We start from the raw sequence: 16,139 nt of genomic DNA, 5'->3' as shown, positions 1-16,139 counted from the left end.
AGCCCAAGCTGGCCTTAAACTTTCGGCAGTCCTGCGTTGGCCTCCCAAGTCCTGAGGTTACAGCTGTGTGGCACAAGCCTGGCTTCCTTATTTTGTGTTCTGTTCTTTATGACAAAAAAATCACCCAGGAATACAGCTAGATGAGACATTAAACTCCATAGAGCCAGCCCTTTCTCTACATATACATCCTTGGCACTGTGGGGCAAATCCGAGGTGTGTGTGTGTGTGTGTGTGTGTGTGTGTGTGTGTGTGTGTGTGTGAGAGAGAGAGAGAGAGAGAGAGAGAGAGAGAGAGAGAGAGAGAAATTTTCCCTTCAAACAAACCAAGAACTAGTGCTGTGTACCAAAATAAGCAGAAAAAAATGAAACAGGGTTTTACTCTAAAGCAAAAGACATTGAAACAAAACTGTAGGGTGCATTGAACAAAAGGTCCAGTCCATACAAAAGCACAGGCGCGCCTAGCTATTGTGGGGAAACACTGAAACAAGGTAAATGAAAACGGTTGAGCAGGGTCCAGGGGCATCCTGAACAGGTTGAGAGGAGCTGTGGATAAGACAAAACAAAGCAGATTGGCTTCCCCGTGGGCCACAGTTCAGGGTCAACCTGGGGCAGGCTGTAGTCAGTATTTACTTGATGAATATGTGATCGTGGTTCACTTTTGTGGGTTAGTGGAGGTGGGGGGAGCCTGAGAATCTGGAGGGAAGCCATGTCAGAGTACAGCGCACTACTGTGGTTTTATCACAAGACGCTGAGCAATAACACAGACACTCACATTGCCCCAGAGTGCCAAACAAGAGCTTTCCAGCCTCCAACACCCAGATGCCATGAGGACAGGCCAGCTCCTCTGGGTTCACGGATGCCTTCCAAAGATACTTTTGACTTTCTCTGCATGGCTATAGCTCAGATTAGAAACCTGAGAAATGGCAGGTGGCTCAACAGAATTGAGAGCAAATAACTGGACTGCTTTTTCCAAGTTAGATGGCACATGTGGCTTTGGGGTAAAGAGAAAAAAAACTTAAGATGCAGGGGCCTTCTCAATGCTTAGTAAGATTTTAAGAAAGACCTTTTGTCACATAACACAAGTTATTGTACATTTTTAGCACGCAATTGGTTGTTCAGGGAGGCTGTAGCTGCCTAAGTTGGATAAGCCTGGCTTTTGACTGAAATGTAATAAAAAATAGCTCACCACTTCAGAAAGTCACCTCCAAGTGCCAAGATGCCTCCTGGTACTGAGGTGTCGTCATAGCTAGTGATGTCACAGATGGAGGCTGGGAAAACTCAGCACTTAGAGCTTTACTTTTTATCTTCAAGGATGGCCCTTGCCCATTGTTTACTGAAAGCTTTTATTAAAAGTTGTTTATAGTCAGTATATTATGTCCTTTATTACATCCATATGGCCATACAGGTTGCACTAACTTTAGCCTTTATTCCAGGCTATCCAGAGGAGCCTGTTTGTATTAAGAGAACTCTCATTTTCATCCAATCTGCTCATTCTGTAATGAAACTGAGGCTCAGAGAGGTCAAGGGACTTGCTGAAGGCTACACAGCAAGCTAATGGTCAGGAGGCAATCACACACCACCATGGCACATAGTGTTCCTTTCAGAACAAGTCCTGGCATCAGCGAGACCATGGCCAAAAAAGTAAAGCCACAAAGAGGAAGAAATTCACACCTCAGAATGAGTTGCGGATCATAAGATTCAGGGAACAAAGACCAGGGGTGGGGGGGTCTACTCCCACCCATAGCCACAAGATGCTCAGAGAGGTTTGCTTTTGTTCACCCCCACCAAAAAGCATCAGATGCCGCTTTGCACTCGGACCTCATAGTGACAAGCCTGTGGCCTGTGCGAAAGGGAAATCAAAAAAAGCAAGGTACCCGTGTTTACCTGGAGAGAGTAATCGCCCGTTCCTACCTTGACTAGATGCTCTCAAACACAGAGCAGTGAAGCAATCAAAAGAGATAAACTTGACTTAAAATCAGTAGATCGAGCCCCTCACTTGGGGCCCTGAATGAGTGTACACTGGTCAGAGGGCTTTCATGGGAGGTCTTCATTTACAACTAGAGAAGAAAGTGGGAGGTGAGCTTGATATTTCACACACGCATGAAAATGTTGACAGTCCCAGGGATGAGAAGAACACTGATCTCACACTGATGTGTAGACACAGGTCTGCTCTATAGGAAGCCCTCTCACGCGGACCAGTTCCGGGGCATCTTTTATCACTCAACATTAATCTATCTGCAATAAGTTGCCGGTATATATGCAGTTTAATTCATCAGTTGGTTAAGCTTGGTTGTTAATTGATTGTTAATTGCTAGTTGATTAAGTTTGTTGTTTGATTGTATATCTTGCAAGAAAACGTGTAAAGGGGGGAATATGGGAGAGTTAGTTCTCAGACCCTTGATGCTAAAGCTTCCAGATCTGAGCTGATTAAATGGCACCTGTATACAAAAAGAGAAAGAAAAGGAAGGAAGGAACGAACGAAGAAATGAAGGAAGAAAGAAAGGAGGAAAGAGAAAACCCAGTAGCTTTGCCATTCAGCCAAAGTACAGAGAGAGAAGCAAGCTAATTGCTCTATCTTTTAAAACGAATATATTCTTATTGTCTACATTTTCCCTAAAGTGAGTGTTACCGGAATGAGTTTCCCAACCTGAGACTATAGATATCTTGGAATCCTTGAGAGGGGATCAGAACACTGAAACTGTGGTTTCAGGGAGCAGAAAGCTGATGCTAGCAACGAGAGGATTTTTGACTACTCTGTAAATGAAATCGCTCGTCCTTCCTTTGGGATTCAGCTGGACAGTGACTTCTGCTGTTACTCTTAGAGTGGGCTCTGAAAGAGCCCCGTACTTGGGGAGGGAAGTCCTTACCTTTGTAATGGACTTTGTTCTAATGAATATGATCCTATATGCCTATAATTGTTTTATGAGATTAATGGAATTCGCTCCTATGAAATGAAAGGACCTGCTATGGACCTAGAGTGACAAAGGCGCTGAGCCAAAGCATTAAACTCTCTGTGCGGAGTGACGCACAGAATTGCCTTTTCATTTCATGTTAAGTGAGGTCGGAGGCAGACAAGGCAGGTGGCTGGAGGCACTGAGGAGGTTGGCTGTTCCAATGGACTGTGGCAAACGAACGTGGCTGGTGGTTTTAATATCCTAGGGAAAAAAACAAACAGCTCGTTACTATGGTCACATTTGCACATCCTTCAGAGCTGCCCAAATGAAAAGGGCCATAGCAGTTAAATCTCTTCAAGGAGGTGCTTCTTCTCTAACCCATGAGACCAGCCCAGGCACCATCAGCGAGAGGGCCCAGAAATGAATGAATAGCATGAATTGGAGAAAAGAGATCTCCCCCCCACACACGAATAATCACAGTGCTCCAAAATGTGGCATAACATAGAGGATATTAAGAAGCAGAAGGCTCGCTCCATCTTGACTGTCGTACTTACTTGGCAATGTACATCTTATTGGAGAAGGACTCCGACTTCGAGACATCTGAAAACATGAAAGAGGAATGTGAATTAAACAAGACAGAGCTCAGAGGGCAGATCCCTGGGACATGGGTGAGTCTTAAAAGCAGCCAGGGAGTTTCTCTGAGGCACTGCACCACATGAGTCTTCCTAGGCTTTTTAAGAAAATGCACATCTAATTTGGTTTAAATTATATTGGTGATTGGAAGTTGGGTTTGATGGTTTAAGAGAAGAGAAAACTTTTTAACATGATTAAAAATTTGACAGAGTCAGTGGCTTAATGGGAGAGAATCTTTTTAACACAATTAACTAACAAAAGCTAAAATTATGACATAAACTCAAAGACTCTTTATAAAGGTTTTCATGTGTCCAAATCCTGCCCTACGAAGGAAGGTCTGAGCATCCACAAAAGAATGCTTTTCAAATCTTACCATTACCTTCCCTAAGCAGAAATTACCACTCTGTGCCTTCACGCCTGGTACCAGTTACAAGCCGGTTTCCTGTTGTGAACTCTCAAACGTGTTAGGTAAATACATACTCTCCAAGTGGAATCTATTCTGTGGGGATAGTAGCCTCAATTAAGCCTAAAAGGCAGACCAATCAAACTATTCACATTTCCTCTTGGAGGTGCCTATCTTTGTTGAAGAAAGAGAGAGAGATGGGCGGAAAAAGGAGGTTGGCTCAGTTTCACCTTTGAGAATATATTTTATGTCCTCATCTACACTTGGGTCTATGTTGTTCTCCATGAGCAGAGAATGGTAAAGAAAAGGGGGTTCAGACATGTCTCAGGACTCAGTGCAGAAGACACTCCCCTTGCATAAAATTTCTACTGAGAATCCAGAGGTCAAGTCTTCGGGGCTGGCGAAGCATCTGCTAATACTAGCCTGTCGACTACTCTCTCCTGCGATACACCGTTTCCTCTTGGAAGGGGGAGACGTCCCATTATGATGCTGTCAAGGTTCCCCTTTTTCTTTTTCAGGTCACTAAATGCATGGTCCTCTTTTTGACCTTCTTCACACACTTATTCATTTATGTAATTAAGTCTTACACAAACCCCAATAACAAAAGGACCGTGTCCATGGTGGGTCTTTCCCACTTCCCTAGCTTTTCTTACGTGGTTTGCTTCCTCTGTAACATCAGACCATTCTAAAAGACCAACTCAAATGGCAGCTTTTATGCTGTTTCCTCACCACCTCCAGGTTTTTACGTCACAGACTATATTACACCACATCACCCATGGGCCTCTCAACTTGATCTGCATCATGACCGTCCGAGTAAGTTGTTCACGTGACACTGATCTTCCTAGATGGTGACCCAGTCGTGGAGAAGACCGCATTTGGTTATTTTTGTGTCCCTCTAACATCTGGCCTTTGAGTTATGTTTGAGAAGGGACCTACAGGAGGGATGCTTGCTAAACTCCAAGGTGATGGTGGGTCTGTTCCACTTGGTTCTGCAGAGGAAGTCCTGCCACTGCATTGCCAGAGACATTTGGGAGATGTGAGGTATTGCCGCCTGTAGTTCTCCTTCGCTACTCTCTCCTTGAAGACAAGGCCAAGCACTCACAGAAAGGATCTCCATTTAAAGGAACGGTGGATCAGTAGCCTGTCTATCTTGGTCCAGCCCCACAGTCAACAGATGCTGACTAAATGATATTTGGTGAATAATAATGTTGAGTCATTGTGATGTTTTTAGGGATGCAAATAGTGAGAGTTTCCAGAAATATTTTTATGTTATTTTTAATTTAAATAGATTAGTGATCTTTCTAAGGATTAATATGCAATGAAGCTAATTTTATCTTTTCTACTTTGAATTTGGAGACAAATTGATACTCTAACTGCCCATTAGAAAGTATTTCGAGCTGGACCCTAAATAATCTCTGCAACTCATGTGCTGATTTCTATAAAAACCAGGGCCCTGTGTTCAGGTCTGTGACTCAAGTGCCGCACGTCCATCTGTCTCTTCTCTAACAGCCTGCTCAAGGGTGAAAAGAATAAAACGCTTAAATGAGTAAAGTCCTTTATTCCTTGAAAGACCTAAACAGGAAAACTGAAAAGACAAGCGCTTCTATTTTTCTCTAGGCTGCTAAATTGCTTAGCCATAGTTATGTAAAAGAGGAAAATCCCTTAGGGGTTGGTTCAGGGCAATCACCTCTCTTTCTACCTATGGATTCGCAAACACCCCTTGCACAGGAAAGTATCACTGTAGGTTTTCTGCACCAACGATTTGACAGGAATGTACCGTGCTTAATCCAATGCGGTTACGAGGGCAGACGGGGCTTAAACTCCTGCTGCGGCAGCGAGCTACAGGTCGCACAGAACTCCACTGAGGAAAGAAAAAGAGGCAGAGAAAGAGTCATGAGTTTGTGAAAGCAGATATGACTCACCCCAGGCTTTCTGACAAGACAGCGCTTTCCCTCATCACCAGTGTGACGTCCCTAGTATTTCCTGCGACACAGTATTGGGCAAGAACTTCTCCCGCGAAATCCCATTATAATGAACTTGAGGGTATCCACATTCTGGTGTTCAGAGTATTTTCGTGTGTAAGCTGTTAGACATCACATTTGGCTTTGGGATTCAAGGCTGTTTGTTCACTTTAAGTATCTACCATGTAAATGAAGCTCTGGGGTCATATAGCTACAGAATAAATCAGTCTCGCTGAACTCAGTGAGAGGCCTCTGCTGGCCATCTACTGAGTCCAGATGAAGAAAATTATACTCCAAGCACATGGGAGATGTGCTGTTTTAATTGTGTGTCAATGAAAAAGGGCAAATGTGTGCTTGTGGGAGTGGAGATCAATAGGCAAAAGCTATTTGACGGGATCATAAAAACTGCAATCGAGAAAAATAAAAACTGTGACCGAGTCACCTCCTTCCCTTCCAAATAGCACTTCATTAGTAAAATTTTCCTAACAGAGGGTTGTAAGGGCAAGAATCCTGTGTCATAAAAATGTTTACTGGAGAATATATGTGTTGTCAGATGGACAAAATCCAATTTTGATAAGCTCAACTTTTGAAACACAAAACATTTTTACGGAGATAGTTTTCACTACAATGGGATTTTAACTTGTAAAATAACACCAACATTCTAAGCTTTTTAAAATAAACTTCTCTATTCTGCTATGTGCAGCCTCAAAGCTCCACCGCTTTCACCCAGTTCAGAAAACAGGGATTAAAACCACCACCTTGGCTTTGCTCTGGACCGAGGAACCCCCTTCAGAATTCACCTAGTTCTCTCTAGGGAAGGATGAGGTAAACAATACATCACGGTCTATGCATATCCAAGGTCCCTGTGGCCACGAATCCCAGAACACAAACTCCCTCTTCTCACACACACACACACACATGCAAGACTCCATTTGGGAGGCTTTCAATTTTTTAAGATGTTCCAAACACCTCTAACTAAGAACTATAAGAAACACCCCTCCAAAGCAAATAGCTCCTTTCTCCCCACCCCCTCTGCCCCATAGTCTTCCATCCTTCCCTTCCCTATACATCATACCAAGGAGAGAAAAACAGGATACATGTATAATTTCCCCCAAATGAAGAATTAGGAATGTCAAAATATCTCTAAGACGGAGTAGATAAATGAGTCATGGCTAACTCCGTCTTTAGACAGAAGAGCAGCAATGAAGTCACTGCCAGGGAATTGCAAAGAATTGTGGGACAGTCCAAAAATCAGGCCGCTGTTTTTTCTCTTCTCCTTTGTATGAAATCTTATCAAACTCTATCAACTTCTTTTATAGAATCTTTGGGTTTATAAATGTTCTCGAACTTGTGAATCAAACACTGGGGATGAACTGTCACTATGCAAGGCCACCGTACAAAAGCCCCTCTCTTGGTGACAGCTTCTCCCTTCATGATGACACAGTCATTCTCCATGAGAGCAGGCCACACGTGATAAAAGACCAAGGGGGCAGTGAAATCCGAGTCATAGCTGCGGCGGTACCTGTGGAAATGCACAAGAGAACACACAAGGTAAGAAACCGCTTTTCCATGGTAGGGATCAAACCCAGAGATTTGCACGAGCTAGATGTACATTCTACCGCTGGGGCATGGCCACCAGCTGGAAGTTAAGCATTTTGTAGCAAAGCTAGGAGAAACTCAAATGAAAAGTTCAGTTTTGACTAGGCTTAGATTTGAACAGGGCCCAGATCCTCAGTCTGTGGTTAAGGAGATGGACACGTTGTTAGAACAAAAACCAGACACAGCTAGCCTCTGGCACACACTTGCTACAAACACACGTCAACAAACTTCATCCCTTCTCTAGTCTTCTCAGAATCCTAAGAGCTATAAGTCTAGAAAATGCTAGAGGCATAGACAAAGTCCTCTGAGGCTTTCTGCAATATCTCTCATGCTGTCTCTGTGAACAAAACAAAATAAAACTAGGCAAATGTTTACATCAACAGATTGAAATGTGACTCAGTGGTCACGTCTAAAGAGGAACCATCAGCAGATGAATTAGTATCAGAATGAAGATGCTGGGAGCTCTCTCACAATTTTTTATGTTTATGGATAATTTGTGGTTAAAAGCATGTGATGGAGAGACCCAACAGTTGTCCACAAGCCAAAGTGGATGAGCATCTAATGATAAAACCCATATTCCAAAGAAAGAAAATAAAGATGGAAGGTGGTAAGAATCTCTGCAGAGAAAAGGACCCAACTGCAGGGCAATGTTCACGCATCCAGCTCTTCTGGAGTGGATACACACTGGGAACAGTAACCTGAAAGACACTAGAACATGAATCAAGACATAGAATCAAGAGCATAGATCAAACTAACCAGAAAACCCATTCTTGTGGTGAGAGAAAGATGCGTGGTTTCCCTCATCAGTAAGCGTTCAGGAATGCTGGGCAGCTACCTTTCCTGAACTATGGCTAAAACAAAGACCCAGAGTTCATATTCCTAAGCCCTCACTACATGCCTGGCACCATCCTCAACGCTCCATCTGAGTGATCTTAGCTAGCCTTCTACAGGCCTGGGGAAGAAGCATTACAAACCCCACTCCTTGAAAGAGAAGAGACTTGAAGAACAGAAAAATAAAGGACCATTCCCAAGATCACAGCGTGACTAGGTAGAGTCAGGATTTAGATCTAGGCAGCTTGAGGCCAGAGCTGGCCTTCTTAAGCACTAGCTTGGCCTCTCCTCAGGTAATCTCCAGCTATAGATAAGATCTTGCCAAATCTCAGGGAATGTTTCAGCTTATTTTAGCTTCTTTTGATTGGAAGAATATTCACCGTGTGAAATTTGGTAGAATCTAATGGTTCTAGACGGGAGTCCGGCACACCAGTGTGCATGGAGTATGCCTGCTGTTCATGAACCGCAAGCCTCCCAGGCGTCATGCTGCAACCACTGCAGAAAACAGCACACACCTTGGTGAAGACGTGTGCACCCCTAACAGATGCCTGGACTGCTTCTGAGTTGATGGTGCACCGGTGTCTCTGAGCATCATCCTTTGACCTCCTCAAGAGTTCCTTCTGCACACATATGCACACACATGCATATACCGTACACAATAATAGTAATAATAATATTTTTTGTTTTCATTTTTCGAGACAGGTTTCTCTGTAGCTTTGGAGCCTTTCCTGGAACTAGCTCTTGTAGACCATGCTGGCCTCGAACTCACAGAGATCCACCTGCCTCTGCCTCTCAAGGGCTGGGATTAAAGGCATGGGCCACCACTGCCTTGCTTTTTTTTTAATTTCCAATGATCCAGCAAGGCTCCAGGCAACTCCTTAGGTCTCCCCAAAGCTAATATATTCAGTGAAGAATGAGCCCAAGGAGGATCCAGATGATGGTACAGAGAAACTCATGGCACGGGAGTGGCTACTGATCTCTCTACCCATGGTTATTTCCCGTGCATCTTCCCAGGGAGCAGAGACAGTGAGCATCTTTTAGCACCTGCTCCTGTGTCTCTTACTTGCAATCATTAAAGACTTCTCCGTCGGCCCCAAATGCAATATCTAGCGGTGGATCCAAGGACTGCATTGCAAAGGCAATACAGCATATCTCCTGGATGAAGTCACTGAGGACACAGAAGTCAACTTCAGGAGGGAATGAGATCTTGGGGTTGACGTTCATGGCACGGATCACATCCTGAAAAACAAATGATGACATCGATTGGAGGTGACATCTAGAGGATTCTTAGCATCATGTGACTGATGGGAGATGGGAAAGAGCATGTGAATGAAATATGTGGATCCAGAAAGGCGGGCAGGTGTACCATGAGGAGAAGGGTGCTGCTGCTCACTAGGGAAAAAAAGAGAGAAGACACAGCAGAAACAAACCGACAGCAAGAAGAATCCCTCTTTAAAAAACTAAAGGGAAAAAAGAAAAAAATATAAATAAAACTGAAGGAAGAGGCCCATGGTGTTTATTAGTTCATATGTGTGGGGGGGTACATGTTATTATGCGTGTGAGCACATATGAATGTGGAGTTCATAGGTTAATGATGGATGTCTTTCTCTATTGTTCTCAGTCTTGTTTTTTAAGGCAAGGTCTCTCACTGAAGCCGATTTAGATAGGCTGTCAAGCCAGCCAATGAGTCCCAGAGATCTACCTGTCTCTAACCCCTCATGCTGTGATTATAGACATGTGCCACCTCATCCAGATTTTATGTGTGTGCCTGGGACCTGAACTCGGGTCTTTACCCTTCCATGATGGCATTTTATCAACTGAGGCCTCTTCCCTCCTGACCGTTCTTCCATGGGAAAAGGAGATACCAGCCAAAAACTCTGGCTCTTCCTCCACTATACCATAATGTAAGTAAAATAGCTCGCTTTTTGCGCTAGACAAATGGCCCGCCTCCTTTCGTTGGCCCCTCCCAGCAGCTGTGTGGGATAAGGATCTCTGAGGCTCCCTGTCAGAGCTTAGAAAGCCAGAGCACTGAGAGCTTAAATGACTGTGGAAGGCAACACGGGAGTCACGTGACAAAGTCAAGGCCAAATCAGTACTCATTTCTCAGAGTCCTTGCTCTTAAGAACTAAAATATTTCAACTCCCAATCTCAAAGACCCACCTAAAGGATGGCAGTGCAAAGCTCAGAACATTTCCCCGTAAGATGCCTGAGTAACAAACTAAGGAGACGGCTCAGTGTGTAGAGCATTTACCACAAGCATGAGGCCCTGTATTCAAATCCCAGCACTCTCAGAAATTCGGAGTAGCTGTCTTAGCACTAAAGAGGCAGAGACAGGAGGTTCCCTGAGCAACCTGGCTAGCTAAAGTTCCTAAATTGGCAAGCTCAACAAGAGACCACACTTTAGCAATTAGAAAGTGATCAAGGCAGATACGCAGTGTCAACCTCTGACTTCCACAGATGTGTACACACCCCATAGGCACACAGATACACACACGCACACACATACGCACACACCCCCCACTTGCATACATATACAGAAGGAAAGCAGTCAATAAGAACTGGTTTTACAGGGTAATTTGAATGTTGTGCTCCTCCACCCCATAGACAAAATATCAAAGATACGGTTGGATTCCTAAGCGGTCAGTATTCGGTATGTCATCATCAGTCACGTGCTAGCCCTCAAAAGAGACCCAACACTTACATTAACACTGCTCTGAGCGTCATAGAGATCAAGATGACAAATGATATAGTCCAAGACTGCGCACTCGAAGTCATTTGACGTCACGTGTGACGGTGTGAGCATCTTCCTCACCCGGATCTTGAAATGCCTGAACGCCATTTTAGCTACATGAAACGCCTCCTGCGCATGAAAACACAGCAAGTTTATCTGATGAGGAGGTGGAAAGGTCCAAAGAAAGGAATTAGGGAGAATTTAGAATGCAACATCAAACAGGTGTCTAGATAACCAAACACGGCTGGTCAAGCATGCTTTTGACCTGTGAGATAATATGAGCTTCAGTGTTAAAACATTTGTAGAAATATACATGATAACACACTAATTTTAAGACAAGTGAGTATTGTGTTGGTAACTCTGGGTGCCAAAAAGCAGCATGATGCAGACCCAGGGACCTAAGTCCGTGCTGTGGGCACACAGTAATGTCATGGTACCGGCCAACACGTTAAGAGAAAACACCCTGTCCCAAATCACTCTCAGTTACATAAACTAGGGCCTAGCAAGATTCTCTTATGAAGAACCAAATGGTAAATGCTTTAGGCCTCACTGGCTACAATTTCTGTCACTGATTAATTTTTATCGCACCTCTTTAAAAGTATAAACCTGTTCTTCCTTCTTAGCAGCTGGGCAGTGTTTTAGAAACGAGCCAGAAGGGGCCCGTGCACATAGCTTGCTGACCTTTGACATAAATGAATAGACCCAGGATTTCTGATATGTCTGCTCTCACACTAACAAGATGGGCTGGTGTAGTCTCATATCACAAGAGGTACACTATCGGTCGATTTGACGTGAACCATTTTGGGACAGTCCTGTGTTGAGTGATGGACACGGCAATAAATGTCTGCTAATAGTATATTTGATAGTTCACAGTTGTAAAAAAAAAATGAATAGCTCCCAAATATATTTAATGGAAGGACGGGAGGGAAGGAAGGGGGGACTGGAATCCCCTCTCCCCAGTGACTTCAGGATGTACCAGCCTTTTAAGATTGCACCATTCATTTGGTGATGGATCTCCCACTGCCCCAAGGACCCAAAGTCCAGCTGCAGATGTCGCATTTACCACTGTGGCGATGTAAATAATCCGCTGCACCGTCTCCGCCCTGTCGATGCAACGCCGCAGCAAGCACTGTGCGTCCAGACGGGCCTGGGAATAGGCATCACTGAATCGGGACAGGAGAGCCGCTTTTCGAGCCACGCTGGACATTTTGGACCGGTTTGGGGACGGGCTTCTGACCTTGGCCATTGCGGTGCAGGGGCTGTTGGACCTGCTGCGGCTGCGGCTGCGGCTGTGGCTGCGGCTGCGGCTGCGGCTAGGGCTACAGCAGGTAGGGCTAGGAGACCGGCTCCTCACTGACCTGCAGGTGAACAAGAATCAGCTGGGCAAGACTGACTCACTCTTCCCTTGTTCCTGAAATTCTTGAGCTCTTAGTCTTCTCCGCATACACTTCACAAATGACACACTAATACCCTACAGCCTCTCACATGTGGGCAGGCAGAGGGTCTGTGGGGACGTCCTCCCCACTAGGAGTAGGCATTTTTGTCTCCAAGGGCCCCAGAAATGGGAAAAAATACTCCATATTTCCCCAGTGAATTAGTAATCACAAAGCCCTTTCATCATGAGAACCCCAAGTTCTATGTTCAGTCACCCCGTGTCTCCAACTTTGACTGCTGAGCATTTCACAAAGGAAGTCCTCGAGGACCCATCTGAGGTACCGCCACCAAATGAGGACCAGAGTTAGCATACAAGTCAGATGCTGGAGTTTCTTAAACTGACCTTGAAGTACTAACACAGCATCCAAGTACTTCCCAGGACCTTGTGATTGAAACTGGGCTGCTATCAAGAGCAAAGTAAACCATTAGAGCTCACACCGGTCAGCGCCACGGCAATGAGGCTCCGAAGAAAAGTCTTGCAGAAGGAGCTATGCAAGTACGAGGGTGAAGCAGCGATCCAGCCAGCCTGCTCTGGGGGGGGGGGGGGGGGACTGTCACCTTCCTTCCTGCTGCTGCCCCTTCCTGTGGGGCAAATACTTCACTACTCGCATTGGCAGATCAGCTCCAGTCAATATCAGAGGAACTGCACAGAGGAGAGCCTCCACAAACGAAGGACTCAGGAACCACGGAGGCAAATGGGGACAGGCACGGAGCCAATGCTTCAATAACCTCACTCAAGAGGTGCCAGAGGGGAGAGGGGACTAGAGCAAGTGAGAAACTGCAGTGTTGGCAACACAGCTGCTTTGTCCGCACTTACCCTACTCATCTCCCCATCAGGTTGAACAGCAGGGATTTCATGAAAACAACCTATGCACGGCCCATCAACAGAGTGAGAGAAGGGAGGTGTGGTGCTTCTTCACACCTCGTATTCCACCACTCGAGACACTGAGGCAGGAGGATGACAAATCTCACGCCAATTCTGACTACATAGTGAAAGGCAAGCCAATCTTGGCTACAAAACGGGACGGTGGCTCCAAGGGGAAAAATGCAGTGCGGCAAAATGAACCACCATCTCTAGTCACTGGACACAGGACTCCTGGGTTTCTGGGGAAAGAGTGTCAGGTTATGGAACATTCTTTCAACATATACTATCCATTGAAGAAACAGCTCACACAAGCCTGGTTTCAAGGCCAAGACACCACCTTCATAAGTTCTCAGGCATTTTTCCTGGATAGAAAGTGCAAGTTCAGGGGCTGAAGAGATGGCTCAGCATTTAAGAGCACTGACTGTTCTTCCAGAGGTCCTGAGTTCAATTCCCAGCAACCACATGGTGGCTCAAAACCACCTATAATGAGATCTGGTGCCCTCTTCTGACCTACAGGCAGGATACTGTAGAAAGAAAAAGAAAGAAAGAAAAAGAAAGAAAGAAAGAAAGAAAGAAAGAAAGAAAGAAAGAAAGAAAGAAAGAAAGAAAAGAAAAGAAAAGAAAGGAAAGAAAGAAGGTGCAAGTTCAAGAAAATAACCCTTTTACAAACCGGAGCTTCCCATTGGGGTTTTGATTTCACTCTGTCATCCTCTTTCTACTGTTCAGGCTTTAGCTACTAACTAAGAAAAAACCTGAAAGGCAAATGAAAGGATCTGGGAGAGTTTGTCAGACCTTCCCTGGAGACCGGATTTTTCAGCAGACAACACAGCTATCTCATCCTTCAGATTTTGGAGATGTTTCTCATAGTCGAACATCACCTCTTGGCCCCTTGGTTCTAAGCCCCGTATGTCTGAGGCCCGTGCTTCTGAGCCCCGTGGTTCTGAGGCCCGCCCTTCTGAGCCCCGTGCTTCTGAGCCCCGTTTGCTTGAAGCTCGACGTTCAGATCTTGAAGCCTCCGAGCGCCGACTCTCTGAGTTTCTGTGACGAGCGTCTTCCTGGGCTTGAAGTGACTTCAGTCTAACAACAAAGGAAATGGGAATGAGAAAGAAAGGAAATAGGATGGGAAAAAATGAACCAGTGTTTAGGAGGTAGGAAAGAGATTAGAAAAGAAAGAAGAAAGAAAAGAAAACGAAGCCACTCTCATGCCATTGCTGCATGGGGAGATTCCGAAGGAAATAGATGTGAACCCATACAATAAGTAAGGAACAAAATCACAGAGATAGAGATTCACCCCACTTCTACAGCTTCCAAGGTGGGGGGCTCCCTGAAGAAAGGCTCTGTACGTGGGTCCTCTGGGAACAGCAGTGTTTCACAGCTGAACTAAACTTCCTGGCACTAACCACCAAAAGCATTTACCCTTCAAAACTTAGTCCAGCCCTGGTATAACCCCTACACTCAGGAGCTCATTTCTTAAACGGAGTAAGAAGGAAGACTGCACAAGGCCAGCTGGAGGTGTGGACTTCTAAAAAAAAATAATGCAGCATTAAAATAAAAGTGTTAGAAATAAAATCGGCTTCCTCATTACGATCCGAAGAGGTGTGAGCACTGTAACACAGAAGCAAGAGCCCGAGAACCTGCGTTGATGAAGACGACATGGTGGAGGAGGAAAAGAAGACTGGAATGTAATGGAGCCAGAGCACTGACGGACTTAAAGGCGCACTAGAAACAACGGAAGACAACTGGGTAACATCAGCCATGAGTTCAAGGTGGAGGACCAACCAGGGCATAAGAGATCAAAAGGAGGCAGGGAAGAAAGATGTGGAAAACATAACAGCATCTCAAGAAGCCTCAGGAGTGTTCTGGAAGAAATTAACACTAGAACATAGATAAAAACTCAATTAAGCTAAAATATATGTGAAAAGTATCAAAAAATGTGTGTCTTGGTGTGTGCATATAAAATACACTTCCCACTTGCTCCTTTGGGGGGAAAGGAGGGAGGCTTCAAAATTAAGAGAAGATAAAGGACATGTAGCTCATTGCTTCCCTCTGGAAACAATCACTAAGTCTAAATTAAGATTTGCCAAAAATTTATTCCAATGTCTTTTAATCCAGAATTAAAAGTTAATATCCAAGTACATGCTCAACGTGAAGGAAATTGTAGAACAATTTAAGATGATAAACCTATTTAAAACTAACTTCTGCATTACTTTTATCTCGATGATAATGTATGTCTGTATGTATGTATGTATGTATGTATGTAAAATGAAAAGGTGGAGTCCAAAACCGTATAGACCTTAATCTGCTCTTGGCTGTTTCAATCTATTGACTGGAAGAAATAAACTGTTAATGTTAAGTGCCATAGTGTGAGGAGAGGGGTTTTAGGCTCCTGGATACTATGCTACATTTTAGAAATTTCCTGTAGTCAGCAAGAAATTCTTGTAGTGAGAAAAAAGAAGCTAAGTATTCATAAAACGCCACCGCCCTTTCTCATTCGTGGTGAATTCTCGCATTTGTAATAAATGGCTGAAAAGCTAAACTCGGTGGCTCGGCAGCAGCTGCAGGGTTCTATGGGTTCTTGTTTTCTTACTGCTTTTTTAGCTGATTTATCTCCTCCTCTGCAGCCATGAGGGATATGGTTGTTCTGTTCTTGGTTCCTTCAAGACTCTTTCCAGTGTCAGCCAGACTGTAAGAGAAATCAGTAACTAAAACCAGATTTTCCCAAATTGGCAGACTTTCCAACTCAAGGCATAGATTTTCTAGGAAACTCCTGGCCTGAGTTATAAATTTGC

General features: G+C 44.5%; 1 protein-coding gene across 1 annotated transcript in view; it reads right to left on the bottom strand.

Moving 5' to 3' along the window:
• Positions 1-598: 598 nt before the first annotated feature.
• The window catches only part of Spata18 (spermatogenesis associated 18), a 31,645-nt gene continuing 16,104 nt past the window's right edge, over positions 599-16,139 (bottom strand). Inside the window, exons 5-13 of the mRNA XM_057773252.1 lie at positions 15,938-16,033; positions 14,143-14,427; positions 12,115-12,409; positions 11,022-11,180; positions 9,384-9,559; positions 7,289-7,412; positions 5,707-5,790; positions 3,448-3,493; positions 599-3,154 (exon numbers count right to left, since the gene is read on the bottom strand). Coding sequence (XP_057629235.1) covers positions 3,147-3,154; positions 3,448-3,493; positions 5,707-5,790; positions 7,289-7,412; positions 9,384-9,559; positions 11,022-11,180; positions 12,115-12,409; positions 14,143-14,427; positions 15,938-16,033 — 1,273 coding nt within the window. The 3' untranslated portion in view covers positions 599-3,146. The remainder of the gene's footprint in view (positions 3,155-3,447; positions 3,494-5,706; positions 5,791-7,288; positions 7,413-9,383; positions 9,560-11,021; positions 11,181-12,114; positions 12,410-14,142; positions 14,428-15,937; positions 16,034-16,139) is intronic.

This window comes from Chionomys nivalis, chromosome 6 (assembly GCF_950005125.1).
Source record: "Chionomys nivalis chromosome 6, mChiNiv1.1, whole genome shotgun sequence".
NCBI lineage: Eukaryota > Metazoa > Chordata > Mammalia > Rodentia > Cricetidae > Chionomys > Chionomys nivalis.
This window is presented reverse-complemented; position numbering and strand designations above follow the sequence as displayed.